The sequence below is a fragment of the Mustela lutreola genome, chromosome 8, assembly GCF_030435805.1.
Source record: "Mustela lutreola isolate mMusLut2 chromosome 8, mMusLut2.pri, whole genome shotgun sequence".
In the NCBI taxonomy this organism is placed as follows: Eukaryota; Metazoa; Chordata; class Mammalia; order Carnivora; family Mustelidae; genus Mustela; species Mustela lutreola.
Window position 1 is genome coordinate 64,792,266 of NC_081297.1, and position 26,536 is coordinate 64,818,801.

General features: G+C 41.2%; 1 protein-coding gene and 1 long non-coding RNA gene across 4 annotated transcripts in view; one reads left to right on the forward strand and one right to left on the reverse strand.

Annotated features, from left to right (window-relative positions):
• The window catches only part of CERS5 (ceramide synthase 5), a 30,015-nt gene extending 3,479 nt beyond the window's left edge, over positions 1 to 26,536 (forward strand). The window contains exons 2-11 of one of the 3 annotated variants that reach the window (XM_059185395.1): positions 15,386 to 15,491; positions 16,072 to 16,202; positions 17,046 to 17,103; positions 19,387 to 19,437; positions 20,139 to 20,231; positions 21,932 to 22,060; positions 22,260 to 22,366; positions 23,133 to 23,289; positions 24,304 to 24,412; positions 25,603 to 25,746. In XM_059185395.1, coding sequence (XP_059041378.1) covers positions 15,386 to 15,491; positions 16,072 to 16,202; positions 17,046 to 17,103; positions 19,387 to 19,437; positions 20,139 to 20,231; positions 21,932 to 22,060; positions 22,260 to 22,366; positions 23,133 to 23,289; positions 24,304 to 24,412; positions 25,603 to 25,610 — 949 coding nt within the window. In that variant the 3' untranslated portion in view covers positions 25,611 to 25,746. Of the gene's footprint in view, positions 1 to 15,385; positions 15,492 to 16,071; positions 16,203 to 17,045; positions 17,104 to 19,386; positions 19,438 to 20,138; positions 20,232 to 21,931; positions 22,061 to 22,259; positions 22,367 to 23,132; positions 23,290 to 24,303; positions 24,413 to 25,602 lie in introns of all 3 variants that reach the window. The other 2 variants (XM_059185394.1, XM_059185396.1) reach the window with 2 other exon arrangements.
• LOC131838783 (uncharacterized) lies at positions 5,241 to 23,248 on the reverse strand. Its single transcript, XR_009356700.1, has 2 exons — positions 23,114 to 23,248; positions 5,241 to 5,493 (listed from the first exon to the last, which is right to left on the reverse strand). It is a non-coding gene; the product is annotated as an uncharacterized LOC131838783 (long non-coding RNA).

Sequence of the window (26,536 nt, forward strand, 5' to 3'; positions counted from 1 at the left end):
GGTCAGTAAATATTTATTGAATGTTTGAGAAGGGTCTATCATCATCTACACAGATGCCCAGAGGAGTGACCAGAATCTAGATCTTCAACCTGAAATAGATGTTTGGCTTAGCTGAGAGAGGCAAAACTAAAATTCCTTTGTTTCTGGTTAAATTTCATCATACTATACATATATGTTGTGCACCTTTCTACACATTTTTCTTTCTCCCCTCCCCATACACATATTCATGCTACCCTGTACTCTATCAAAACCGGGATAAGAAACTCTTCCATGTGTTTTTTTTTTTTTTTCTTTTCAAAAGATTTTATTTATTTATCAGAGAGAGAGAGGGGGAGAGATCGAGCACAGGCAGACAGAATGGCAGGCAGAGGCAGAGGGAGAAGCAGGCTCCCTGCTGAGCAAGGAGCCCGATGTGGGACTCGATCCCAGGACGCTGGGATCATGACCTGAGCCGAAGGCAGCTGCTCAACCAACTGAGCCACCCAGGTGTCCCTTCCATGTGTTTTTTAAAACTTCCTACTAAGTTCATGATAAAATTGTTTGAAACTTAATACCTAGTCACTTGAGCACTTGTTTCTTGGGATTAAGCAGGAACTTGAGACTTAATATTGACACCCATCAGAGCTATATAGTCTCATTTATTTTGAATATGGTATTGCAATAGGAGCTTTGTGTTGCCAGAAGAAAATTATTTTGTGAATTATGCAGGAGATAGATGAAAGCTATCCATGCTGCTCATTCATTATTCCAGTCCCCTCTTCTCTCTTGTTACTTTCAAAGCAACCTCACTGGGGTGTGTAAAGAGCCTTCTCAATACCATTCTCTGTCACAGGAGACTGAACAGACTCACTTGCTGGCCTGTCATGTAACTGGCAACAAGAGTAGTGACTCACTTTTTTTTTTTTTGGTGCACGTTTCTCAACCACTCATTTCATCTTCCTCTTGTAAGCCTTGCTACCTCCGCTACATACTGCCTTTCTTGTTTTCCCCCACTTCCGCTAAGTGGAGGTAGAACTTTTTTTTCTTCTCCCTGATAGGCCTGCTGCCCTCCTCCCAGATCCATGTCGGGTCACAGCATTGTGACCCAGTATTAGTGGGTCCTTCAGACAGGGTAGAGAGGCTTTGGGAAAAATGCACAAAGCTGCTGACTAGGCTGTAAGGGAGACTGCCCCTTTCATTGCATCCCTAAAAGTATTCTTTTGGGCGTTATTGGGTTGTAAATCACAGAATCCAATCAGATTTGCAGATCCAGCAGAGCAAGATTGGAAAGGTCAGTCACATGGTCCTGCCCTTATCTAAGAATTCACTTCTTTTTTTTTTTTTTTAACATTTTTTTTTAAAGATTTTATTTATTTATTTGACAGAGAGAGATCACAAGTAGGTAGAGAGGCAGGCAGAGAGAGAGAGGAGGAAGCAGGCTCCCCGCTGAGCAGAGAGCCCGATGCGGAACTCGATCCCAGGACCCTGAGATCATGACCCGAGCCGAAGGCAGCGGCTTAACCCACTGAGCCACCTAGGCGCCCCAAGAATTCACTTCTTAATAAGCTCCTGACGGTCAGAAGCCTTATGTGTCCATCCTCTCTCTGGGGAAGCTACTTTCCCCAACACTTTGTGTGCAGTGGGTGTTAAGACTCTGCAGAAATCTCTGAATACTGGAATGCTAGAGGTCAGGTTCCTGATTTATCCTTAGAGACAATATATTCATCACAGAAAAGAAACATCAGATTTGCTTTAACCACTTCCTGATTCAGAAAACTAACCCTAGATGGGTTAAGAAGAAATTAATGAAGAACAGGCAAGCAAATGAAATCTGCACCCTTCTTACAGAGTGGAAAGGGAGATATACCTCTTTTTGGCTTCCTCTCCAGAGGTATTTTTAGGCAGATGAAACCTGCTCTTCACTGAGTTTTGGACACTGTGCTTGAACTCACACCTTAATCTTCGGGGAAGTTAATTGAAATGTTACTGCAGGGCACCTGGGTGGCTCAGTTGGTTAAGTGACTACCTTCAGCTCGGATCATGATCCTTGAGTTCGGGGATTGAGTCCCACTTTGGACTCCCTGCTAGGCAGGGAGTCTGCTTCTCTTGCTGACCTCTCGCCTCTCTTTTTTCTCTCTCTCTCAATAAATAAATAAAATCTTTAAAAAAAAAAAAAAAGAAATGTTACTACAAAAGGAGTTAAACAACAACAAAAAATTTTGAAATCAGTTTTCCTAGAAACAAAAACAATTTTCCTAGATGTGAGGAATTCTCTCTGAATTATCTGAAACTGTGCTGTTTAGTACAGTAGCCACTAGCTTTTGTGGATTTCGAATGTGACTAGTCCAAATGTGATGTGTTAGTTAGATGTGTGGCTAAGTGTAAAATACACATCAGATTTTGAAGACTGTGCAGGAAAAAAAAAGAATGTAATATATCTCAAATTTTAACATTGATTATATATTGATGTGATAGCATTTTGGATATATCAGGTTAAACGAAGCATAATATCAATTAATTTTATTTGTTTCTTTTTTCCCTTTCTGAATGTGGCTGTTAGAAAATTTAAAATTATATATGTGGTGTGTATTATATTCCTCCTGACCAGTGTTGATAAGTAATTCAAACAAATATTTATAACTGAAAAGAATTTTAATGTAAATTCACATTTGATTCATTTTTTTTTAGGACGAGAAGGTGATCCATCCTAAGTATATCAGATCCCCACTCTAAAGAACAGGTTTTTCTAAAAATTGTGGTAAAAATGGTTTCTTTGGTTTTTTTTTAATTTAAAGATTTTTATTTATTTATTTGACAGACGGAGATCACAAGTAGGCAGAGAGGCAGGCAGAGAGAGAGGGGGAAGCAGGCTCCCTGCTGAGCAGAAAAACTGATGTGGGGCTTGATCCCAGGACCCTGGGTTCATGACCTGAGCCGAAGGCAGAGCCTTTAACCCACTGAGCCACCCAGGCGCCCCTACTGTAATTATTCTTAATGTCTTATCGGAGCTCTGCAGCACCACATGTACTTTTAACTACTTGACAAACTTGTTTGTTTACAGATCAACTACTCAATAAGAGGCCATATGCAGGAAAGCAAAACTACAGAGCAGTTCTTGGCTAGACTGCTGATCCATCACTAATTACTCAAAATAGCCTGTTACATCATTTATATCATTCAGAAAATGATTTACATTTTAAAACCCCCATTTTTGGGCACCTGGGTGGCTCAGTTGGTTAAGTAACTGCTTACACTATAAGGGACATAAGTCTTGAGATAGTAAGAATTACATACAGTATGCATGTTAAAATGTTTCAGGTAGACACAATTTAAGACTAACTTATAGTATCACTGTATAGTAGCCAGTGAATATTTTACTTGCTGTAGAGCAGCAGTTCTCAAAGTGTGGCTAAAGAACAGCGAGCGGTCCCTAAGACTCTCATTGCTAAAGAATTTCTCCCTTTCCAACTATATACACACATTTCTTTCATTACAGATATTTATCTTTTTAATTTTTTATTAAATTTTTAAGGGAGGGGGCGGGGCAGGGGAAGAGGAAGAAAGAGAATCTTAAGCCAGCTGTAAGCCCAATACTTAACCCAGCCCAGAGCCGGGCAAGGTAGGGCGGGGTGTGGGCGTGCGTGGCCTCAATCTCACAACCCTGAGATCATGACCTGGGCCAAAATCAAGAGGCAGATGCTTAACGGACTGCGCCACCCAGGTACCCCAGCTTTACACATAATTTATCTATTTTAAATGGTTAAGTGAGGGGCGCCTGGGTGGCTCAGTGGGTTAAAGCCTCTGCCTTCGGCTCAGGACATGATCCCAGAGTCCTGGAATGAAGCCCCACATCAGGTTCTCTGCTCAGCGGGGAGCCTGCTTCCCCCTCTCTCTCTGCCTGCCTCTCTGCCTACCTGTGATCTCTCTCTCTCTCTCTGTCAAATAAATAAATAAAATCTTTAAAAAATAATAATAAATGGGCAAGTGCCTATACAACTTAATGTATTTGCTTAAAGTAAAAACATACAATGTGATCCTTCTCATCACACTACCTGGTAGGTTACATCAGATTACACAGGTATTAGTCATCATAATACTCTAAGGCCCTGTTATAGGCGTAAGTGAAGATAACTTTGATGAAAGTGGGAGAAGGAGAGAAGAATAGTCTGCTATTAATCCCAGTGCATGCCTTGCCATGGTTTCGGGTAATATATATCATAGAGGTCTTTTTCTTTTTCATCTGCTCCTGCTTTAAGAACAGATTTGCCAGGGATGCCTGGGTGGCTCAATCGGTTAAGCTTCTGCCTTCAGCTCAGGTCATGATCCCAGATTCCTAGGATAGAGTCCTGTATCAGGCTCCCTGCTCCGTGGGGAGCCTGTTTCTCCCTCTGCCTGCTGCTCCCCCTGCTTGTGCACACTCTCTGATAAATAAAATCTTAAAAAAAAAAAAAAGAACAAACTTGTCAATTAAAAAAAATAGTCATCAAAAGAAACTGCAAAAAATATACATGTAAGTACAACAAATGTGTATAGCACATGTTGTTGGTATACAGCAAATTCTGTCCTCAAGAATTTACTCAGAAGGGTGCCTGGCTGCCTCAGTTGGTTGAGCATGCAACTATTAATCTTGGGCCTGTGAGTTCAAGCCCCATGTTGGGTGTAGACATTACTTAAAAATAAAATCTCTAAAAATATAACAGATAGGGACATCTGGGTGTGCCGGTTGTTAGGGGTCTACCTTCGGCTTAGGTCATGGTCCCAGGGTCCTGAGATTGAGCCCCATGTTGGGCTCCCTGCTTGGCAGGAGGCCTGCTTCTCTCTCACACTCCCCTTGTTTGTATTTTCTCTCTTGCTGTGTCTTTCTCGGTCAAATAAATAAAATCTTCGTGTGTGTGTGTGTGTGTGTGTGTATTAAAGAATTTACTCGGGATGCCTGGGTGGCTCAGTTGGTTAAGCGGCTGCCTTCGGCTCAGGTCGTGATCCCAGCGTCCTGGGATCGAGTCCCACATCGGGCTCCTTGCTCGGCAGGGAGCCTGCTTCTCCCTCTGCCTCTAGCCTGCCACTCTTTGCCTGTGTGCTTGCGCTCTGTATCTCTCTCTCTCTCTAACAAAAAAAAAAAAAAAAAAAAAAAGAATTTACTCAGGAAAATACCCTGACGTGGGTGCATATGTATAAGGGATATACAAAATAATGTATGGTTGGGAGTTATCAGCACACAAATGAATAGTATTAGTATAATTTAGTAATTTTTGCTCTCAGCATTCTTTTTCATTCTTAAAATTTATTGAGCATCCCTTATTCCTATTAGTTTTTCCATATTTGAAAGTAAAGTTGAGGGACACCTGGGTGGTGTCCCAATTAAGCATCTGCCTTCGGCTCAGGTCATGATCCAGGATCCTGGGATCAGTCCAGCATCCAGCTCCTTGCTCAGCAGGAAGTCTGCTCCTGCCTCTGCCTGCTACTCCCCCTGCTTGTGCTCATTCTCTCTCTCTCTGGCAAGTAAGTAAGTAAAATCTAAAGAAAAAAAAAAGAAAGTTGATAAATTTAAGAAATGTACTTTTTATTTCATTAAGAGTAACAGTAATAGGGGCACCTGCGGGGCTCATTCAGTTAGGCATCTGCCTTCGGCTTAGGTCATGATCCCGGGGCCCTAGGATCAAGCTCTGCATCAGGCTACCTGCTTAGTGGGGAGTCTGCTTCTCCCTCTTCCTCTTCCCCTGCTCGTGTGCTTGCTCTCTCTCACTCATTCTATCTCTCAAATAAGCAAAATCTTAAAAAAAAAAAAAAAAAAAAGTAACAGTAAGCCATGTTACATGTTAATGTGGATAACATTTTATAAAAGTAATCATTTTCAAAAATATTTAGAGAAAACAATCTCTTTCATGTCTGGCTTTAATAGAAGATAGTTGGATTCTTTTGGATTCTTCTTTCTGACTTCTGCATTCAATCTCTTGTGATTCAATCTCTTGGTTGAAGTATATAAATAAAAGCTGGGGGGCACCTGGGTGGCTCAGTGGGTTAAAGCCTCTGCCTTCGGCTCAGGTCATGATCCCAGGGTCCGGGGATCGAGCCCCACATCGGGCTCTCTGCTCAGCAGGGAACCTGCTTCCTTCTCTCTCTGCCTACTTGTGATCTCTGTCTGTCAAATAAATAAATAAAATCTTTTTTTTTTTTTTAAATTTATAAAAATAAATAAATAAAAGCTGGCCTCACACAAATATGTCATTGGAAAGGAGAAGTAGTTTTTCTTTGATACAATACCACAACACAAGTAGTAGTTTCTTTTCTCTTTTTTAAAAAATTGGGCTCCACACCCAACGGGGAGCCCAACATAGGGCTTGTATTCACAACCCTAAGATCAAGACCTGAGCTGAGACCAGGAGCCAGATGCTTAACTGACTGAGCCACCCACATGTCTCTAAGTAGTAGTTTCTTAAATGTTGGTTGCATTGTGAAATCTGAAACCCTATCAATGAACTTTTCATTCATGTTAAAATCAATTAGTCTGTCTTAAATTTTGAATGGCTGTCAAGAATTGGTCACTTTGCCTCGTTGCATCCAAGAGAGCAAGATGGGTTACCAGTAGCTCTACTGGAGTCATCTGAGGAAATCTGGCAAGAGTTCTCATCCCTGGGGTACCTGGGTGACTTGGTTAAGTATCTGCCTTCAGCTCAGGTCATGATCCCAGGGTCTTGGGATCAAGCCCCACATAAGGCTCCCTACTCAGTGGAGAGCCTGCTTCTCTCCCTCCATCTCCCTCTGCTGCTGTCTTGCTCTCTCTTAAATAAATAAAAATATTAAAAAAAAAAAAAAAGTTCTCATGCTTGCCACATCTGCTCAAACTAGCGTGGTATGATCTGAAAATACAGTCTTAGTATGTGCCACCATTGTTTCCATCAGTCTGTGAAGGATATAGGCTTAAGTAAGTTGGATTAAGTGAACTTCTTGAATGGGTCTTCTACCTTAACTGCAGATATCTAAGATACTTACTTTCATGCTAACTTTTTTTTTTTAAAGATTTTATTTTTTTGACAGAGATCACAAGTAGATGGAGAGGCAGAGAGAGAGAGAGAGAGAAGCAGGCTCCCTGCTGAGCAGAGAGCCCCATGCGGGACTCGATCCCAGGACCCTGAGATCATGACCTGAGCCGAAGGCAGCGGGCTTAACCCACTGAGCCACCCAGGCGCCCCTCATGCTAACTCTTTGTACATAAAATAAAAGTACTTCAATTAAGAAAAAAGAAAAATACTGATTCATTGTGTTATATAGATCTCCCAAATGTCAGTACATTCCTTTATATAATATTAAAAAATCATATTAGTTAAATCTCATCAGAACCAGTCTTATGAAAGCTTGAAGCACTGGGAAGTTGTCAAGCTCAAAGGTAGATATAAGTTCTCCAAAATTCTAATTTTCACTTGAAAGCTTGAATTTTATCATGGGCACTAGTTGTTTTTGTTTTTGTTTTTCCTAGTTTTTTTGGGGGGGGGGGTCATGAAAAGCTTAATTTTATTCATTTTCAATAAAATGTTTCCTGAAACACAGATCCAAATAACCTTGGTTTGTCTGTTGGCCATTCTTTCAGGTAGAAGTGGTATTCTGTGAAGAAAGTGATTCATTTGAGCACAGAACTCAGTTGAACTAGTGTTTCCTTAAGATAACTGTATACTTTGGTGTCCAGCAAAAGTGCTTTCTGTGTACTTCCCATTTGATCACAGAATGCTTTTTTAAAATACACTCAAAGGCTGATATTTATTAAAATCAATCATTTGTATTGCTTCAACGAGGACATTCTTAAGTGAACTGGCTTAAAAATAAATAACTAAGAGGACATATAGCAAGGAAGAACACAAAAACTACTACTACAGTTTGCTGCCACTGCCTTGATTTATTCTCAAGCACTGTAAATTTTACCTTCCATTGCTGTGCACTATCATTGCAAATTTCAGCACAGTAACAAAGGAAATTTTATTTCAAAAATGGTTTTTGCTTTGTGGGCCTCTAGAGAATATCTCAGGGACCCTGTGGGGTCTATAGACTATACTTTGAGACTTCCTGCTGTAATTGAATAAGATCAAGCAGGGTGAGTGTGTAGAGTAAGAAAAGAACCTGCATAGAACTCTGAGGAAACAGCATGTTTTAGCAAAGGCAGGGGTTGTGGGGGCGGGGGGAGCCCAACAGAAGACAAGAGGTATGACAGCTTTATAGTATTTGATAATATCAGTAGTTAGCATTTAATAAGTACTTACTTGGTCCCAGGCACTGTTCTGAGTGCTAAGCGTTGTTGAGTCCTCATAGTAACTTTATGAAGTAGGTGGATGTTAGTTTATCCTTATTTTACGGGGTGAGAAAATGGGAGCATAGAGAAAGTTAAATAGCATGTCTAGGTGACTCAACTAGCAGTGTATACCAAGCAGTCTAGTTCTGCCAGAGAGATAGAGGAAGAAAACTAGGAAGAGTATGGCAGTAAGGAAGCTAAGAGAAGAGCATTTCAAGAGGAAGGGCAGGGTCAGTAACGTAGAATAATGCCGAGTGGTCAGATAAGATAGAGGACTGAAAAGCATCCTTTTGATTTCACAGTAGGGAGCTTGTTGACAGCTTTGGCAAGAGCAGTGCCAATGGAGTGTAGGGACAGAGACCAGATGAGAGGGGGATGAATGCTAGGAATGAGTGGGAGTTAGAAGAGAAGGCTTGAGGAGAGAACTTTTTCCAAGAACTTCATAGTCAGAGGTGAGAGAGTGCCAGAGGGTATGAGGGGCAGGGAGAGCTGTTTAAAGATGAGAAGAACTTGAGTGTGTTTAAGTTCTGACAAGAAGAAAGAGATAGTGAGGCTGAAGATGATAGAGAGAGAGAAAAAAAAAAGAATAAATAGAATGAAATTTCTGATCAGGAAGAGAATGGATATGAAGCACAGGAATCTTAGTTTATAGAGTGACTCTGATGCCAGAAATTGAAGGGATTCCCTTCTCAGTCAAGATGTTTAAGAATCAGTTATTTCCACTTCCTTCTTCTTCCTTATATACCCTCTCTAGAGTCTTTATTCTTCTGGAATTTCTTTGGTGAAGGTTACCACAGATCTCCAAGTTGCCAAATTAGTGGATATTGAAATCCTTGTCTTGATCTCCGCCTCATTTGATACAACTCCACCCCTGGCCTTCGTGGCCTCTACTGCACCTTTTACGCTAGTATTTCTCAGGATCCTGACCTTGGTTTTCTTCTCAATTTGTGTTCCTTTCTTGTTGCAATCACATGCACCGCCACAATTTTAGCTACCCCCTATATTCTCATTCTCTTGCTCTTTGTTTTTTCTTTCTCAGGTCTGAGAGAGAGAGAGAGAGAGAGAGAGAGTGTGTGTTAAGCCCCTTTCCAAGTTTATTTGCCTACTAGACACTTCCATTTCAATGTTCCCATAGGCACTTCAAATTCAGCATAACACAATTCATCTATTACTCCCAAATTTGCTTTCTTACCTTACGTTCTACTTGGTTGAGACACCATAATCAAGTCTCCCAAGCCAGAAATAGGGAACACTTAACTCTTTATTTTGCCTTCTACATCTCTTCAGTCACCAGGTGCTATTAGTTTTACCTCCTCAGCATCTCTGGAATCAATCCTTTCCTTTCCATTTCTATAGTCTTAGTTCAGTGCTTTATCACTTACAGCATGGAGTTTTTACAGTGGCCTTTAATTGATGACACTCCTTTTTTAATACACAAATCTATCTCTTCTCCACCTCAGCCTAAAACCCTCCAATGACTCTACAGAGGATAAAGTTCACGCTTAGCATAACATACAAGGCACCTGTGATCTGGTGTATAGCTTTTTCTCCTGCCCCTGTTGCCAGCCCCAAATTTGTACATTGCATAGTTCTCTAAGCATATTTTGTTTCTTATCTTTGCTTTAATACATCCTGCTCCAGCTGCCTGAATGTCTTTTTTTACTTTCCCCTCTTTCCATCCTACAGAAGCCACTCAAACTTTTAATGTGATTGGTTTATTAAGAATTCAGTTGCAAAGGGAAGGGAATTTCGGAATCTGTTTTCTGTGGGATTCTGCATTTGCTTCTTGGGGGTACATATGTCTTGGGGCAAGATTTTTGAATGCTGCTTGTGTACCTAAGGATTAAATTCTCTAAACAGGCTTTCTCTGGCCTTAAGAATCTTTATTTAAGGGGTGCCTGGGTGGCTCAGTGGGTTAAAGCCTCTGCCTTCAGCTCAGATCATGACTCCAGCGTCCTGAGATCAAGCCCTCATCTGGCTCTCTGCTCAGTAGGGAGCCTGCTTCCTCTTCTCTTTCTGCCTGTTTCTCTGCCTACTTGTGATCTCTGTCTGTCAAATAAATAAATAAAATCTTAAAAAAAAAAAAGAATATTTAAACATCTTAGTCTCTCTCTAAAATAAATAAAATCTTTAAAAAGGACAGGAGTGGGTGCCTTGTTGGCTGAGTCAGTTAAGCATCTGCCTTAGGCTCAGGTCATGATCCCAGAGTCCTGAAATGAAGCCCCACATCAGGCTCCCTGCTCAGCAGGGAGCCTGCTTCCGCCTCTTCCTTGCCCCCTCCCCCACCCCAACTTGTGCTCTTTAAAATAAATAAGTAAAATCTTTTAAAAAAAAACCTTATCTCTCTTCCCACGTATGTGTGTTGGGGGGTGGGTAACATTCAGGTTCAGATATTGTCACTCATTACCTAATGTATACCATCCTCATCAGTCTGTATAAGACATTTCTCTTTTTATTGTATTTTCCCCTTCATTCCCTATTTTGATTTCTTTGATGGTTATTTTTCTTTTTTTATATATAAATCCTGACACTTTATATTTTTCCAGAAATTTATCTGAGCCACTGCTTCCCAACCTAATAATGTTGCTGCACATATAGAAAATATTTTGTGTATTGCACATTGAGGTATATGAGACCAGAGGCTACAGACTAAGGTTACCCAGCTACCACAGGCCCCATGGATCAGCCTGAGAGCTAAGAGCAGTATCTCGGGGTAAATATAGCCCAAATATATTACTTGCCATGATACACCAGTTAAGAAGCTTGATCTGTACTTTAAAATATATTTGTTTATAGTATATGTCCACCAGTGATGTTGCAGTGAATCAGGAAAATAGAATTGTTAGCAGAGCTCCCGTCTTTGGTATGAAAAAGCAAAGTATTAAGTAACTCATCTTAATAAACTCAGACCTCATTCAGCCACTGCCATGTAGCTGCAGGGCAGGAAAAGGGCAGAATGAAACGATGTCTACAAAGCAGAACAGAAATGTTATAATCAGGTTGGGTCACTAGACTTGTGTTCCTGGAGTGGCAGGTAGATAGGAGTAGCTTACCATTCATTATAGGCCGCTGAATGCCTACTAATTCAGACCTGCAGGCAAGGGGAAGTCTGGTCTTTAAATTATTTTAAAACTTGGGCAACAGATTGATCCTGGGGAGGACAAAAAAAAAAACACAAGGTAAATTTGATTTCTCATTGTCATCCAGCATAGCAATTTTCAAACTATGATGTCAGGGATCTTTTACACTCTGAAAATTAGTAAGGATCTGAGAGAGTTTATGTTTATATGGAGAACAGCTACCAACATGGGCTGCTTTAGAAATTAAAATGGAAATTTAAAACAAATAATTTTTATTAATTCATTTATAAATGACAAATTGAGGGGTGCCTGGGTGGCTCAGTGGGTTAAAGCCTCTGCCTTCGGCTCAGGTCATGATCTCGGGGTCCTGGGATCGAGTCCCGCATCGGGCTCCCCCCTCAGCGGGGAGCCTGCTTCCTCCTCTCTCTCTCTCTGCCTGCCTGCTTGTGATCTCTGTCAAATAAATACATTTTAAAAATAAATAAATAAATAAATAAATGACAAATTGATTATATTGGTAATATAACTGATGTCTCATGAAAAATATTTTCCAAAACAAAGCAAATGTGTGCTTGCTTCAGCAGCATGTATACAAAACAAAACAAAAAATTATGATAAGAATCGTATTATTTTACATTTTTGTAAGTCTCATTTGTACTTGGCAGCTGTATTCCCATGTCAGCCTCTGCATTCAGTCTATTGCAATGTCATGTAACCTGTGGAAAATTCCACTGTACACTCATGAGAGAATGAGAGAGAAAAGAATGATTCTGAAGTTATAGACTTGTTACGAGAGTGTTTGGACCTTATAGACCTCTTGAAAGTATCTCTGAAACCCTAGGAGTCTCTATGTCATGCTTTGATAAGTGCTTATCTAACAGAAATGATGAAGACCTAATTTCAATTTTCTTCATTAAGGTGATTCATTAGGAACCTAAATAAATCTATATATTTAACTTTTATCAGAAAAAAAATTCTTTTGCAATCGTAAGCCCCTATTTATGGTTTTGTGCTTCACACTGTAGCACAATATAGGTGCTCCACAAGTATTTGTCAAATAGATAAATTTTCTTAGGGTATGTAGTTGTATAACTGACTGGATGTCAGTGACTTTATCTTTCATTGCACTCTGTGAACTAATAAGGTCAGGATATGAGCTAATTACAGCTCTAGGATATTAAGTCCACTCCAAGGTCCAGATAATAAAAAAATTATCTTGGCTTCACCCAGGTGAGCAGGGTACAAACCTGTCCCTGTTGTATGAAATAAGATTTCTTAATTCTTCTTGCCTTATGCCAAAGACACCCATCAGTGAGAACCCAGACTGAACTGTTCTGGTAAAAATAATAATAGCTGCCTTAAAAAAATAAGAAGAAGAAGAACAGCAGCTGCCTTTTAATGAATGTTTACTAAATATCAGGTACTGGGTGAGGCATGAAGCATGTCATTTCATTTTTAAAATAACCCTGTGAAGTAGATTTTATCTCCCTCCAATAGGTGAGTAACTCACCAAGTCCTGTAGCTGGTAAACTCTAACTCGAGGCCTTTTAATCACCTGACTGCTTCTGAATTGAGAAAGAGCCCTGGATCAGGGAGCAAGGGTAGGAATTGGAAAGGCTGTTTTTGTTATTGGATGTACCTCTTCTTGTAATTAATGTAGATGAGAGATGACAGTGCTTTCATCTCATATAGCACAAACTCAAAAGCAAAGAATGACTGCCTTAATTACTCCTCTGGAGTTCCAAAAGAGCAGTGGTAGGATTTGTAAGACCTCTCACTTGTCAGTTACAGAGCATTTACTGAGCACAGACACAGAACCTTGGTAAATGCAGAAACAATATTCCCTGTATATTCTGTGTTCATAAGGAGTTTAAACGTGAGTGGGGTGCTAAAATATTTGTACACAGAATAATATACCAGGAAATAGAAATTAAAGTATCTACTAGTGTTGGCCTTCGAATGAAACTTTTGCACCACCTGTGTGAAAGGGGAGAATAGACTACAGATGTGGCTGACTTTGTGCTCTGAATAAATATTTCTCCATGGCTCAGTAACTTTGATGATAAGGGTAAAAAAAAAAGTTCTCACAGAGGAAGATAATAGTTTCTTATTCTCAGTCCCTCCCTTAGAGATAAATTCTGGATTCAAATGCAGATCAAGAAAATAGGTCAAGAGCACTCCATTGTATGCCTCCCAGTCTCATTTTCATCTTCGTACTCCTTAACGTGCTAAGAGAACTTAAAACTGATTTTGACTTATCCTGAAAATGATTACATGAGCCTTTCCTAGAGCTAATGCTCACAGAAGTTTATCGTTGTGAAAAAGAGAGCTCCCACGCGCTCTCTCTCTCTCTCCTCTCTTTCTTTCAGTAGTCTCTATGCCCTGTGTGGAGCCCAACACGGGGCTTGAACTCACAATCTGAGAGCAAGAGTCAGATGCTTAACCGACCAACCCACTGAGACACCCCTCTTTTTTATTTTCCTAAGATTTTTTTTCTTTTTAGAGTAAACTCTGTGCCCAACATGGGTCCTGAGCTAACAACCTTGAGATCAAGAGTGATCAACTGAGCCCTTACAGAGTGCCCTTACAGAGATCTTTCTTGAAGAACCAAAGAACAGTTCCTTAATTTTCAAAGATCTACACGTTAAAAACTAAGTACAATCAGTGATAATACCATGGAATCGTAGATGTAGAAAAAAAATCTTAGGGATCACCTTATTACTTCTTCTAGATGATGAAACCAAGACCCAAGAGTTAAGTGACTTGACTAAGTTTATATGGCTTATTAGTGGTAGATTTGGGAATAGAACTGAATATTAATAGGTAATTTATTTCTCACCCTTCCCAATTTCCTTTCTTCCAGGCTACTGAAAGTTCTAAGTATTTACATAACCTTTTGATTAGCCAGGAAGGTGAGGGAGATGTAGGATATTTGTATTTAGGAAGAGCTCAGTCTCAGTTCTCCAGGGCCCTCCAATTAAGATCTTCTTGATCTTCTGATGTAAGGAAATCTACTGTTTATCAAGAATCTCATTTGTGGGGCGCCTGGGTGGCTCAGTGGGTTAAGGCCTCTGCTTTCGGCTCAGGTCATGGTCTCAGGGTCCTGGGATCGAGCCCCGCATTGGGCTCTCTGCTCAGCAGGGAGCCTGCTTCCTCCTCTCTCTCTCTTTGCCTGCCTCTCTGCCTACTTGTGATCTCTGTCTGTCAAATAAATAAATAAAATTAAAAAAAAAAAAAAGAATCTCATTTGTGCCATGGTCTTCATGATACATTGTCTCATTGAATACCTTACATAGGTTTTATAAAGTAGACCAGTGCTGCTAACATTTTTTATGGGCATATGAAGAACGCCAGACAATCCTGTTACTGCAGATTCTGATTTTGCAGGTCTGGGATGGAGTCTGAGATTCTACATTTCCAAAAGGCTTATAGGAAAAACTAATTGTGTTTTTGGCCTGTGGCCCTTATATCGAGTAGCAAGGATGTTGATGTTGTCTTCATCTTATAGATGAAAAAAAATGGATTTTGAGAGGTTCCTATAGGCAGTAAGTGGTAGACTGGTAGATAAAATGATAGGTTTGGGGCGCCTGGGTGGCTCAGTGGGTTAAAGCCTCTGCCTTCAGCTCAGGTCATGATCCCAGGGTCCTGGGATCGAGCCCCGCATCGGGCTCTCTGCTCAGCAGGGAGCCTGCTTCCTCCTCTCTCTCTGCCTGCCTCTCTGCCTACTTGTGATCTCTGTCTGTCAAATAAATAAATAAAATTTAAAAAAAAAAAAAAGATAGGTTTGACTTAGGTCTTTCTGACTCTAAAGCTCAAGATGTGATTAGGGAAGCCAGAGAATAATGGAAAGAGAGCTTAACATTCTAATATTTCATCAACAGGTCACTTCTCAAGTGAGTCAGTGGCAAGAATCCAGGACCAAATCAACAAGTCCTAGTTCCCAGCCAAGTGTTTTCCCTTTTGCCTCCCATCAGTCCCCTAATCAGGATCTTTCCTTTGTGCTTAGCAAACCATATTTAGAAATGGCTTTGGATTTTTCTTATTACAGGTTTATTGCCAAACCCTGTGCACTTCATGTTGGCATCCAGGACAGTGGTCCCTATCCGGCCCAACCCAATGCCATCCTTGAAAAGGTGTTCATATCTATTACCAAGGTAAGTGGCAAAGAAACAGAAGATGAGTCATGTGAGGGGTTGCTCCACAGGGAAGGGGAGGGTGGAGAGCAGGTATCTCCAAGGGTAGGGATAGGATGGGTAGTCCATATAACTAAAAGGAGAGCTTTATCCTGTCAGGGGGAATATCTTTGGGTCACTATCCCTTAAATAAGTCAAGTCTACATACATTTGAATTTTAGGCCTACTAGCCACCACAGTCCTGCCTTTCCCAGACACATCTTGATTTTATTTATCCCTGCTCCAGCTTCCGTCATTATCCAGTTGCATAATCAAGATAGGAAGGGTACCAATAGCCTGTGCAGCTTGGATTTTTAATAGCTTTTTTCACTCAACTTGGGCTGGAGGGAGATGACCAGAGAAGGAAGTATATAAAGGTAAAGGTCTTTGATCATGTAAAATAGGACTTCTTACTAAAAATGAGTTTGGGGATGAAATCTAGAAAGACAAACATCCCTTAAACTGCTGTAGTTATCACCCCTCTGCCACTCAGCTAGTCAGAGGGATTTAATGAGAGGATCAAAGAAAAAGGGATGTTCTGACTCTGGTCATACATCTACAGTATCCTGATGAGAAGAGGCTGGAAGGCCTGTCAAAGCAACTGGACTGGGATGTCCGAAAGATCCAATGCTGGTTTCGTCATCGGAGGAATCAGGACAAGCCTCCAACGCTCACAAAGTTCTGTGAAAGCATGTAGGTGTGCATAGGGAGGTGGGGAGTGAGGAGAAGGGTAGGGTGTGACCGGACTGAGGTTTTCTTTTGGTAGGACAGTAGTCAGTGGATGTAGAGGCTAACTCAAATTATTATAGGCAGGAAAGAAGAGAACTGGAAGACTGGTCACCATTAGTGTCTTGAATATGCTTACCACTAAGTTAAATGTTGTAGTTCCATTTTGTTCCCTTTTCCCAAACAGACTGGGAGGGCATTCCTCTAACTGCATTCATGTAGGTAGATAGGCACACCCTTGTACACCTTGGCAGAGATAGTACCAGCTTGCTCTAAAATGATATTTTGGTGGGAAACATCCCTTTTCTGGATATACTATACTTTATTTCACTGGGGTTTTACTAATTATCCTCTGGATATAGAATACAATTCATCACTGTCATGCAAAAAAAATATTAGGCACTATCATTAGGGAGTGTATGGAAGAAAAGTTGATTAAAGCCAGTATACACTTGTGGAAGTCTTTTAAACAGAGCTGGAAGATGTCTCTATCATTTTGGCTTTTTAGGTAACAGTATTCATCCCTATTTAGGAACTTCTCTTTTTTATTTTTTTTTTAAGATTTTATTTATTTATTATTACTGTTTTTTTAAAGTAAACTCTATGGCTGATGTGGTGCTCACACTTAAAATTCTGAGATCAAGAGTTGCATGCTGTACTGACTGAGCCAGCCAGATGCCCCTCTGGGAACTAACCTTATTTCTCACCCATAATTGTCTGAGCTCCAAGTCTGCTGTCTTGACTTCCTCAGCCTCAAAAGACTTTCTTTTGAGTGAATATTCATCTAACTTCTCTTCTTTGCCCACCCAGGTGGAGATTCACTTTCTATTTATCTATATTCTGCTACGGAATTAAATTTCTCTGGTCGGTAAGTCTAAACTGTCTGTGGTGTGCTACTGGATTCTAATCATGCCTATGTGTTTAGAGATAGAAGTTAAATACCATTAGCTCTTTATTTTCCTCCTCCCCTTTTATTTTTCCTATAATGCCTATGGCCCAGGTGTATATGCTAGATAGATGGTCTTCTGTCTGGTGTCTGACTTCAATAACTTCTTAACTTTACTGTTTCTCCCCTTATTTAGGGGAGATAATAGTACTAATTGTAATAGTGTAGTATAGGTATAGTATTGATTAATCAGCATAGTCTGTGATGCTCTGTAAATCATTTGACAAAAATCCTGTTCTTCTAAGGAGGAGACAGTTGTAGAAATGGAATCAGTAACCCTTTAAAGTGGATAAAACTGGTAGTATTCCTGCTTTTTAGCTAATTATTAGAGGTGAAGAATTTCAGGGCTTTTTTTTTTTTTTTTTAATATTTTATTTATTTGACAGAGTTACAGTGAGAGAGTGAACACAAGCAGGGGAAGTAGGAGAAGCAGGCTTCCCACCAAGCAGAGAGCCCCATATGGGGCTCCATCCTAGGACCCTGGGATCATGACCTGAGCGGAAGGTAGATGCTTAACGACTGAGCCACCTAGGCACCCCAAATTTCAGGCTTTTTGATTCCCAATTCCATGGTGGTTGGTTTTTGTTTTTTGTTTTTCACTATACCACACTATTTTCCTCTAAATGTTATAACTGAGGCTTCAAAATACATGAAGTAAAAAGAGGCAGAACTGAAGGAATGGACTGGACAAATCCATACCATTGTTGGTGATTTTAATACTCTTCTTTCATAATTGACCAAGTCATTAGATAAAAAATTACTAAGGATGTAAATTTGTACAATACAATCAGTTTGACCTAATTGACATTTAGAGAACACTATGCCAACAGCTGAAGAATATATATAATTTTCAAGTGCACATGGAATGTGAATTAAGACAGACCACATGCTAGGCCATAAAATAAGTCCCAGTAAATTTTAAAGTTTTGAAATCTTATAAGGTATGTTCTCTGCCCATAATGGAATTTAGCTAAAAATCAATAATATTAAGATATCAAGAAAATATTTGCAAGTTAAACTTTTGAAAATGACCCATGAATTAAAGAAGAAATCACAAGGGAAATTAGAAAATATTTAATGGAATTATGCTGAAAACCCAGTCTACCAAAACTTGTGGGATGCAGCTAAAGCATGCTTAGAGGGAAATTTATAGCTTTAAATGCTTATATTGGAAAAGAAGGAAGCTTTAAAATCAATGATATAAGCTTTTAAGATCCGGAGAAAGAGGGCCACCTGGGTGGCTCAGTGGGTTAATAAAGCCTCTGCCTTCAGATTAGGTCATGATCTCAGGGTCCTGGGATCGAGCCCCAAATAGGGCTCTCTGCTTGGCGGGGAGCCTGCTCTCCCCTCCACCCCGCCTGCCTCACTGCCTACTTGTGATCTCTGTCAGATAAATAAACAAAAATCTTTAAAAAAAAAAAAAAAAAAAAAGATCTGGAGAAAGAAGAGCAAAGTAAGTTAAAGGAAAGAAATAACCAAAAAAAGATAAAAAATTAATGAAATATCTATCATAGACCTATACTCCTGTAACAAATAATACATTATATATTAGTTACTTGAATTTAAATTTTTAAAAAATTAATGAAATAGGCATTAAACAAACAATGGAGAAAACTGATAAAGCCAAAAGTTGGTTCTTTTTAAGGTTTAATTAAAGCTGTTAAACTTCTAGAATAAAAAAGAGAAAACAAATGATCGATGTCCGGGAGAAAAAGGGGCTCTCACTATAGATCCTGTTGATGTTGGAAGGATAATGACAATATTATGAACAATTTCATAGTAATAAATTCAACAACTTAGATGAAATAGACAAATTCCTTAAAGAACATAATTGAAACTCCAACAGAGATAATTATTTTTGACTTTTTAATCTTCGGCATGGAGCTCTCTCTCCGTTGTCAGACGGAATTATTGTCTTCCTGCTTCCCTATTTCCCATATCCTAGATGTTGATATTTCCAAAAACTATCCTAGAGCTCTCCGTACTCTCATTTACCTCCAAGTATGGTTTTTCTCTTTGTAATAACACTATCTTGATTTAGAAGAAAAACCTACCCATTTATTGAGCCTTTCAGGACCCATCGGTTCCGTCAAGAATTCCCTTTTCTTCCCCATCTCTCTTGTGCTCCTAGTATAGAGAAAGGGATTTATAGGTAAGCCAGGGTTGAATCCTAAAGGCTAACCTGGATTATCTGTTTTCTCTTAGTCACCTTGGTTCTGGGACATCCAACAGTGCTGGCGTGGCTATCCATATCAGGTATGGTCTGAGCGCTTTCAAGACAGGGGCCTTATCTATGTGTGGAAGGTACAGTAGGCAGGGCAGTCTCAGGGCAGATGGCATGTCTTCTTGGTATTCTGGAGGGATTAGGGGCTGAGTCTCTTTGAGTCATATATTCAGGGTATCTATTTCTGGGGCCCCCCATAACAGTGAAATCCAGCCATCTTTTTGTTCCAGATTCCCTATTATATTCACACTAATTGGGGTGGAAAGAAAAGCAGCTTCCTGGCACTTAATGAGATGCTTTCTGATTCAGGTGATCTTTTTGAATCAAGGGTAACTTGGAGTCCCCTGAAAAGTATCTTGGTTCTAACCTATTACTAGAAAAATGTCAGGGGCTGCTAACAGGATAGAAGAAAAGACTTGAGTGTCTTCAATCCCCTGAAAATCAGCACTAATTGTCCAGAGTTCTAGACATACTGATTTGATCGTGCTATTTTGTGTGTTAACGCTATCTGATCTTTTCTAAAGATGTGAGCTGAAAATGTGTATGTGGAGGGGCAGAGAAGAGGTTTAATTCTCCACACTAATCCAAAGCCTGTCAGCTAGTACAGATCTTAGAAGATGATGGGGAAGAAGGGTGTCTAATAATTTTGGGTATTGGTCCTCTGAAACAGGAAGTTGTGAAGATGGAATGAATTTTTGACTAGCTGGTATTCTAACTACTTTCTCTTTTCCAGCCTCTCACAAGTGGGCTTTATTACTATTACATCATGGAATTGGCCTTCTATTGGTCTCTTATGTTTTCTCAGTTTATAGACATTAAACGGAAGGTAAGGACACTGCCTCCCTCCATGCTAATTTATTGCATCCTCCTCCTTTCTAGCGGCCACCATGATTGCTATTCTGGATTTTCTGGCCTGCCTGGGACCACAAAAGAGGGAGAAAGTAGGTTTGATGAGACTGTTAGGTCTTGATAATGCTCTCAGAAATGAGACTTAACCAAAGATGAAGTAAGTGTATCTGAAGCATTCTGGGCAGCCCAGGATAAGAACAGTTAACCAGCTAAAAAGCATACCCTTTTCCTTAGTTTTCTCTAAGGTTCTTACATGTATAAAGTTCTGGAAACTAGTCAGAACTTGGGGATAGCAAGGCCTCATCCAGGAAGAGGCCTGCTTTCAAAAAAGCAAGATCTGGCTTTTGATTTACATCAGAGATCCTTGCTCTTTCTCTGTTCTTCCTTCTTGGTAACTCCAGCTACTCAAAGAATGTCAACTGGAAGGGGTTTTAGATGACTTAGTTTACTGTTTTCTTGCTCTTGTTTAGGAAACAGAGATTCAGGGAAGTGAGTTGACTTGCCTACACAGTGACAAAGTTAGAAATGACTTAAGTTTTTTATACACAGAAAGGACAGAATCTTCACTTTTTATTGGTATGCACCTGACATAATGTGGTTCCAGCAGCTCTAACGTTAATCTGTCACTAACTCATGATTACCTTTGGTAAGGAAAACCAGGGTTAGTATTTATGGGAATGGATTGACACTAATCTGGGTTCTTAGTTTTTGTATAATCCAGAAGCTCGGTACTCAGTTCAGATGCCCTTCACTCTCCAATGGTCAGGAAACACAGGTCCCTTTATTAAAAATTTATTTTAAAACACGACACATATAAAAAGGTTCATAATATATATGTGGCTTTTAAAACATACTGGAACATATACCTGTTAACCCATCCAGCTCAAGAACTACAACCTACCATTGTATCTATGTGGAGAGAGCACAGACTCCTCATCCCTGTTTCTCTGACCCAAATTCACCTGCCTTCTCCCATCCTCTGTCCCTCAGTGGGTTGAAAAGTATTAGATATGTCTGATAACAGGTATTTAGAGATTTTTTCCAAGTTTAACTTGGCATTTGAACTAGAGCTTTAAATCTGAAAGCAGAAGTTGCTTACAGTTAAGATAGATTATTTAGTATTTCTCTGCAACTTTTTTTTTTTTTTTAAAGATTTTATTTATTTATTTGACAGACAGAGATCACAAGCAGGCAGACAGGCACTGATCCCAGGACCCCGAGATCATGACCTGAGGGACCCGATCCCAGGACCCCGAGATCATGACCTGAGCCGAAGGCAGCAGCTTAACCCACTGAGCCACCCAGGCGCCCCTCTTTGCAACTTTTTAGAACAGTTTAGCTTCACCCCCCACAGACCTCTCCTGTTAGGTCCCTTTGGTTGAAATTTCCTTCATCAGAACAGTCTTAGAATCTCAAAGATACTGCTTATAGGTCTGATTACCACCTGGGAAATTATTTCCAAGTGTCAGGTCAGCATACATGGTCTACATATTCTGCAACTTCCAAACAGAATGGTTATTTTCCATGCTTGGAGCTATATTAACATAGATTATAGGTCAGTTACTGGTGTAGAGTTTTGGGTCGAATGCTAGGGTGCTTCATAAGGGAGTGTTTAAACAAAATAGAACCTCTATGGCCTTGCCTTTACCCGCCTCTGCTGTTTCTGTTCCATCCTAGGACTTCCTGATCATGTTTGTGCATCACTTGGCCACCATTGGGCTCATCACCTTTTCCTACATCAACAACATGGTTCGGGTGGGGACTCTGATCATGTGTTTACATGATGCCTCAGACTTCTTGCTGGAGGTAAACCACCCCCGTCCAACCTCTGTTTCCACATTATTCCTCTTTCTCACCTCCGCCCCCCCACCCTGCCGCCGTGCCGACCAACCCATTTCCTCAATATTCCTCTTTTCCCTCCTTTGTGTCAGAGAACTGGCTTTCTCCCCAGCTCAGTTCTTTTCTTCCCCCACCCCCAACTCAGTTCTTCTCTTCCTTTCTACAGGCAGCCAAACTGGCCAATTATGCCAAATATCAGCGTCTCTGTGACACCCTTTTTGTGATCTTCAGTGCTGTTTTTGTGGTCACTCGTCTAGGAATCTACCCATTCTGGTAAGTGTTAGGGCCATGGAGCTGCGGTCAGTATGTAGCTAATGATACCTTTTGCCAGTTTAGGGAACAGGCCACCAGACACCCTATTGCCCTGCCTTATCCTGGGCCTAACCTGACCGATAGACTCTCCCAGGACCTTACTTCCCTTGCACAGTATTTCTAGGAAGATGTGATCCAGGCTGAGAATATCCAGCTCACTTGCCTGTGGCTTTCCAGACTCCTCTGAGGAATAGCCCTCCTTTTATGCCTAAGTAATTCCTTTGCCATCTTTTGCACTGACTGCAAAATTCTCTTCTTATTTTCCTGTTCTTCTGGCCTCCCGCATTGTAACCAACGCACACACCACTCTCACTTCCACCCTCACTGCTCTGTACAAAGCCAATGACTGTAGGTTGGGGATTCTCTTTCGTCTGAGGGAATCAACTACCAACTGTCCTGTCTGTGCCTAAGGGCCTGAGTAATGGTTACGATTATGATTAAAACTGCTGCCCCAGTTTTGTGAGACGATTCATATTTGAAACGATTAATGATACGACTTAACCCATCAGTTCCTGAGATTTACCTATCTTTCCTTGCCTCCTAAGATCAAAAACTTCATAGGCCCCCTTTCTTTATATTTTTTCACTGTGGATGAATATCCCTGGCATTTCAACTGTTAGAACAGAGAGAGAAAAAGCTTACTGGGTTCTGCTTCCTAGGGAACTGAGCTTCATTCCTGTCCACCTGGCTTTGACTTTAGAATCTCACCACTGGCCTCCTCTTCTAGGATTCTGAACACGACCTTCTTTGAGAGTTGGGAGATGATCGGGCCTTATCCCTCCTGGTGGCTCTTCAATGGCCTTCTCCTGATCCTGCAGGTTCTTCATATCATCTGGTCCTACCTAATTGTACGAATTGCTTTCAAAGCTTTGATCCGAGGAAAGGTGAGGAGGAAAGATGGCTTCTTTCTTTGGGGCTGGATAGCAAGATAGACATTACTTAGTAGACCTTCTCTATCTAGCTTAGTGAGCCGCAGTACTCAAGTAGACCCAAGAAAGCAGAAAGCTTAGGACTCCAGAGTTTTTGACTTTTCTCTAAGTGTTTAACCTGTTAAGACATGACTTGGAGGGGCACCTGACTGGCTTAGTCAGTAGAGCATGTGACTCTTGATCTCTGGGTTGTGAGTTGGGGCCCCACATGGGGTGCAGAGATTATTTAAAAAAAAAAAAAAAAAAAAAGACAGATTTAGGAGAAAGGATCTGCCTTCCTCCTGTCTCTTGGGAATGACTATGGTTAAATAATGAACAGTATTGTGTTTCAAGATGGCCTCAACCCCTTCCTACCCCTCACCTCCCTGCTTCAGTGTATTTCATATTTTTGGTTTTCTAGCATGGAAACCTTTTCTCAAAGGTTTAGAGTTTAGTTTAGAGCTCTAAACTATAAGCTGTTTGAAAGCAGCAATGTTTGACTGCCTAAGAATGGCATGATAATTCACAAGCCATCGCAAGATGACCACACTGTGGTGTTCCGAGATGTGGGGCTAAGTACTTGCTTCATCCCACTGTTGCATCAAGTGGTGATCCTGAATGAGATGGGTAATTAGGATTTCAAATACCCACCTTGTACCGAGAGACCAAGAATACACAGAGGGGTCATTTAATGATCAAACTCATAGCTAGAGTGAGGGGGGTTCGGAAGCAGTCTGGCTGGGATTTGCCAGTGGGCTCAGGATGCAGCCTTCAGCAATACAGAGTGCCGAGGGGGAGGGGCTCTGCCAGGGGAGACACTGAGTCTGGGAAAGGGAGATGGCATGTAACCCAGGCATATATGATCTGTTGTGTCCCTGTTCCTTATGGCTGCAATTGGTTTTAGAACTTGCTCAGCGTGTCTATGCATCCTGCTGTAGCTTCTGGGCTACCAGACATCTCTCTTCTCCCCTGCTTTTCTTTCCTGACCAGGTGACCTATCCAGGAAGGATTAGACCCAGACTCTGTACTCTCCACTCTTTTCTCACCTCCTTCTTTTTTCCTATGCCTGGTGGGAGCTGGACAGTTTCATCTCTTGCATGTAAGTGTATCTGTGCTTCTGGCGTTCAGTAAAGCATGTCGGTTTGAACGTGTCTCTCTTCCTTCCTGCTTTCCTTCCTGTTCCCCGTGTTGTCTCTGAGCATGCCTCTCTCCTGACCCTGTGAGGCCACTGTTGACTGGAGCTCAGTTTGCCAGATTCTTGTTCCTAAATGGAGGCAAGAGTTGAATCTACTCTTATTTTTTCCCTTCTTTGAGCCTCCCTTTACCTCAAATCTAAATAGACTCTGCCCTCTGGTAGAAATTTCCTAAAGGTCAGGTAATCATTTGCTTATGTTCAGAGGTAACAGCTGCAATAAGCCAGTCTTAGAGCTAACCAAAGCAAGTGCCCCACTCCTTGGCAATGGCATTTATAGCTCTGTTTCCTTCTCACTCCCTTCTCTCCTTTAATTTTTCTTCTTTTAACAAACACCTTGAGGTACCCCTGGCTGGCTCAGTCAGTAGAACATGCGACTCTTAATCTCAGGGTCGTGAATTCAAGCCCCACACTGGGTGCAGAGCTTACTTAAATAAAATATAAATCTAAAAACCCCATTATTTATATTATAAAATATAAATTAAAACACCCCAGACTTTCAGTTCTGGAGATCAGAAGTCTGGCAGGTCTCACTGGGTTTGTCTTCTTTACTTTCTATGGTCCATGGTAGAGAACTGGAAATACTTTGGTGTCATAGGGTACTGAGTCCAGTAGAATGACTGAAAAAGGCCTAGTTATGGATCAGCTCTAGGGATAAACAAAAGTCAGGATGACCAATATGAGTAACTCCAGTGGTCACTACCGCCAGAAGATAGAGGCAATGATGACAGCCACCTGTGTTGTTTGTATTGGTCTTTTCTAGTGTTTGAGGTGGGAGAGGCAAAAGAGCGCCTGGAGTCCATGCGGATTCAGTGAATGACTTCAGCTCTCTCTCTCGGGCTGATCCTGAGAGACACCCCTTTCCCAACTTCTTGTCCCATAGGGAACAAAGATGATGAGGGAGAAATCAAGAAAGAGGCAAAGGATATTCACAGCTGTAGCCATGGCCCGGACAGTATTTTGAGTCAGGTGCCACCAGAAAAATGGGCCACGGAGGGAGCAGGGCCAAAATATGGGCTCTGTGGGCTGGAATCTGCCTTACAGTAGCAGATAAGTTCTGTCCTCATCTTCTCTACCTCTGGCCCCATCCCACCCAGGTGTCTAAGGATGACCGCAGTGACGTGGAAAGCAGCTCGGAGGAAGAAGACGTGACCACCAACACAAAAAGCCCCTGTGACAGCAGCTCCAGCAATGGCGCCAATCGGGTGAATGGTCATATGGGAAGCAGCTACTGGGCTGAAGAGTAAGGTGGCTGGTGTGGGGACCACAGCACACATGGACTCATAGGGCCACAGGCAGCCTACTCCTCTCAGGCCTCCCCACGTCTACACACTTGTGACAAGGGGGTCTGCAGGGCACTGAGGAGAATCAAAGAAGCAAATATTTTTCACTTTTTTAAAAAAAACTTTGCCATTTTGTATTTAATAGCCAGGTTCCTTCAGTAATGTTATTTGCTGTGTGTGTGTGTGTGTGTGTGTGTGTGTACATGTGCGTGCGCACCCATGCACGTGTATGTATGTGTGCATATGCATTTGTGCATGTGCACGAGTTTCATTTCCTGGGTTGGGGCACAATTCAAGACTAGGGCCACTGGGCCTCACGCCCCCCCCCTTTGAACCCACCTCAATCCCAGATTTGGCTGCATCTTGATAATGCTGGCTCTGGGCTGTCCCCTCCCTTGTTGTTCATGGCTCTCGAAGCTCTGGCCATCTGAAAGGAACGGTTAAGTTCAGCTCCAGGTTTCTGTACTGTTCCTCCTTGGAGCTGGAATATTTGACATGAAGTTGTACAGAAACACAACTGTGGATGAGATGACTGAGATTTTTCGTGGCCTCTAACTAGATGCTCTTCCTACCACCTGGTAATTACAGGGACAGCTACTGATGCCCTGCTCTTTACTAAATGGTACGCAGGGAGTGGGGTTTGGCAGAGGGTGCGCTGAGGGCTAGCAGAAGGCAACAGCCACTGGGTGAGCCGTTAATGGTTTATACTATTGTTTACTCTTCTGTGATTAAAAGTGCTTCAACCCTC